The sequence below is a fragment of the Octodon degus genome, unplaced genomic scaffold (genome assembly GCF_000260255.1).
Source record: "Octodon degus isolate 3935 unplaced genomic scaffold, OctDeg1.0 scaffold01503, whole genome shotgun sequence".
Taxonomy (NCBI): domain Eukaryota; kingdom Metazoa; phylum Chordata; class Mammalia; order Rodentia; family Octodontidae; genus Octodon; species Octodon degus.
Genome location: NW_004526079.1, coordinates 1,477 through 5,362, shown reverse-complemented (window position 1 = coordinate 5,362; position 3,886 = coordinate 1,477). Strand labels below are relative to the sequence as shown.

The 3,886-nt window shown below is 46.2% G+C and overlaps 1 gene segment (V, D, J or C); it reads right to left on the bottom strand.

Annotated features, from left to right (window-relative positions):
• Positions 1–910: 910 nt before the first annotated feature.
• On the bottom strand, positions 911–1,430 carry LOC101570153. The segment is given in 2 exon segments: positions 911–1,212; positions 1,336–1,430. Coding segments are annotated over 2 exon segments (357 nt in total).
• Between the last annotated feature and the right edge of the window lie 2,456 nt (positions 1,431–3,886).

Sequence of the window (3,886 nt, the reverse complement as noted above, 5' to 3'; positions counted from 1 at the left end):
CGGTCACCTCCAGGGCACAGTCAGTACTGGGAAAGCTGCTATCACAGCACCTTCACTGAGGCAGATTTTTCAGGGTAATAAGGAAAGATCGAAGGGGAGACTTTGTGTAGCACAATGCGTTATTCAGTATTTTCATTAGTGTATCCTATACCATAAGGTATTTTGAGATTAGCTGTTGAAAGGCTTCTGTAATTTAAATTTAAAGATTTAGGCAATTTGAAAAAAAAAAAGGTACAGTAATGGTAAAACATGAATGATTTGTAGGAAATGGGAAAAAAAGAGGATAAACAGGCAGAATTTAGAGCAGATTTAGGATGCAGAAGCTGCACTGAGTCATAACCAAAATGCAAATTACGCATCATTGTGCATCGGGCTATGCCAGGGAGATGTAGATTGGGAATGAGCCTGAATGTGAATCTGGTCACTGAGGGCAAACTGACCTTCATTGAGTGCAACATTGTAGTTGTGTGCTGTTGACTGAGAGATTCCAGAGATGTGGAGATGGAGGGTATGAAGGCTGTACCACTGCACTTCAAATTTTGCTCTGAACTTAAATCTATTCTAAAAAAATAAGTAAATCTTGAAAAACTCTTTCTTGGAGCATAGAGAAGGGCTTCTCTGCTGCTGTGTAAAATCCACATGAAGCCATCTCCTACTCTGCTTGGAGGAGCTCGTCTGTGTCCTCCATCAGATTAGGACAGGCATGTGAGGTCTGCGCTCACCACTGGGGAGGAGGAGGGAGTGTTAGGGTGCAAAGGAGCCTCCCTCTGTAGTTTTACCAAAGACCCCAGTGAGCAGCAAAGCCTGGCTGCATCTGAGCAAGCCCTCTGCAGGTGGAGACAGCAGACAGCAGTGGGGCTGCCCAGCCTCGCACTTCTGCTTCCCAGGGAGGTTTTTGTTAAGGCTTGTGTCACTGTGGAAAGTAATTGTAACCCTGCTGACAGTAATAAGTTCCAGCATCCTCAGCCTGTACGCCACTGATGGTGAGGGTGAAATCTGTCCCAGACCTACTGCCGCTGAACCTCGAGGGGACCCCAGACTGCACAGTGGTCGCACCGTAGATCAGGAGTTTGGGAGCTTCTCCTGGTTTCTGTTGATACCAGTGTAAACTACTGCTAATACTCTGGCTGGCTCGACAAGTGATGGTCACTCTCTCTGATAAAGATGCAGACACAGCTGGAGGCTGAGTCAACTGGATATCACATCTGGCTCCTGAAAATGGAAGCATAGCACAAATGTTTACACAAATCATCATATTATGAAAGAACGCCCATCAGATCCAGGTGGCTCTGACCATGCAGTGCTGAGGAAATCCCCAGGGCTGCCCCTCCTTACCTGGCAGCCAGAGCAGCAGGAGCCCCAGGAGCTGAGCGGGGACCCTCATGGCCATGCTGTGTCCTGCCTGGGACCGACTCCAGCCCAGGGTGTGAGCAGCCTATGAAGAACCCTCAGGGCTGGGCTGGGCTCTGGGCACATGCAAATCAGCAGGGCGGGGCGGAGAGGCCCAGCTGCAGGCCTGGCTCCTCCAGCACATGCCACCTGCCTGTTGGCTCACTGTTTGGACCAGAGGAGCACAGATATCCTGCAGGGGACAGGTTTCCCCCCGGGGGCCCAGGACGTAATGAGGCTGCTCGTCCATGGGCATTGGAAACTGTTGTTCTCTCTGTGATTCAGAGCATATATGCTGCTGCTCCTTAAGCACAGTTCCATGCAAAGGTCCCTCAGAGAAGCAGGAAATAGCAGAACAGGAGCCTGCTTGGGTTTGGCTGTGAAGGGAATTGACAGTTCTAGAGGAAAATTGATGCATTCTTGGAGCAGGGCGAGGTTTCTCCTCACCTTGGGATTTCTAATCCTTCATGTCTCACAAACACACACAAGAGCTCACAGTTCTGCCCTCTTCCTAGAAGAGCAGGTCCATACCCCAGGCAAGTTCTCTTATCATTGAAGGATAAGTTAAAACCATCTTCAAAGCAAATAAGAGAAATGGCAGAAATTATGAAAACTGTAAACTAAGGTCAACATTTTGACAGTTTCAATCAATGCATCAGCTCAGAGACAGCAGAAAGGACACAGCACTTTGTTCCTTCCCCACCACTGTCAATGCACAAACCTCTCAGTGCTGGCCTGTGTCCCGCGATCAGAAAAGGGCTGCCTGCAGTGGCTGTGGCCTCTGTTCTTGCAACTGTCTCTGAAAGAAATCCAGACAGAGATTTTCACTCCCAGACCCACCCCAGGTGTGTGGAAATCCTCCCAGTCTCTGTCTCCTTCTTCTTTCCTCCTGTTGTCCCTGCTCAGAGGGTCACATGAGCCCCCAACAACTCCTGCTTCTGCCAAGGCTGCAAGAGACCCCTCTGTGCTTCCCTGCACAACAGGTTAGAGCTGATTCTGAGCAGATCCAGTAAAATGGAGATGACTGCTGTGAATGGCTTAAATTTTTAATAGATCCTTTAAAAATGAGTAACGCTGGCGCTGAGACAGAGCTCAGCAGAGTAAGTGCCTGCGTGGCATGTGCAAGTTCCTAAGTTAAATCCCAGGTACCAACAATAAATAAATGAATAGCCTGGTGCATCTAACATATTGGATAGAGAAGAGACATAGGAGGAAAAATTTGTCTGCTGTGTTATGAACAGGTAGGACTCCAGGATAACAAGGGAAAAAAATCCTCCTTATCCAGGTTCTAGGGTGGATTCAGAAAGGAAGGAGACAGAGATGTAGGCAGTGAATTTAAGGCCTTAATAGATTTTGCAGCCCTGCATAACTTTGTCCTGCTCTGTGGTGAAGAAGTTGCCCCCTGACCTATGGGGCTGAGGACCTGGGAGCCAGAGATACTGTCCATGGCACTAACAGGGAGAGGGTCCAGGGAAGGAAAGTGCTCAACACTCTGGGTGCTGACCAAGCTGAGAGCCTCAGGAGAGCACACTGCAAGAGGTCAGGACCACAGAGCTGACCTGGCTCCGGGAGCTCAAGGATCTCAGCGCTGATTTCACTGGAGAGGGGCAAATGCCAAGAATAGGATCAGCAAATATCCTTGTCTAGGAGTCTTGAATCACTCAGGTTCTGATCTGCTTAAAATTTTGAGGAGCACGTATTACACAAATCAATATGTAAATTGTGTCTTTGCTGTGTGCATGTAATACATTAACTATTAATTTAATGTAGCAATAAATGATTATTCTAAATCCTTGTGTAACATTGCTTTATTTTTTCCATAATTTTATTGATAAACACATAGTGATGAGACAGTTTCAAATCAAATTGGTAGGACAGTTCCAATAATTACCACATTGCATACATTCTTCCTACTGGTTATTTGCTGTACAAGATGCAGACATGATATCCTATTTACAAACTCTATTAGAACAAATCCCTCTATTCATTAAGAGAATGTAATTATATATCGATCCCAACCATTTTGAATAAAGAGATATAAAATGGACATTCATCTGTATCCCTTTTTTTGTTTAGTTCCGTTATTTCAATATTACAGGAGTGTTAACTCAGCAAAATATTCTAAAAGAGTCCAGTAGTAGTAGAGTCCAGTAGTCCGGTATTGGGGCTTCCGCTTCACTGGCAATGTCAGAAATTGTTGACCTGAGTCCCCTACAGCTCAACATAAAACCATGGCTTTACTTCTTATACTTCGCTTTTATACTTTTCTGCCGGATGGTTAAGACCAAGATAAAGCAAGACCTATGCAACAAGAGTTGTAGCTTTTGGGTCTGATGAGGTCAGTGAAATCTGCTCAGGATTTATCCTGAGATCCTGTACCTCAGATTGTAGAACCTTTGTCGGTGTGAGCCATGTGGATGAGTCACGGCCATTGCTTGGCCAATGTGCTCTCTGTGAAAGCCTGAGAGAATGTTTTCTCTCCATGTGACTCTCCTTA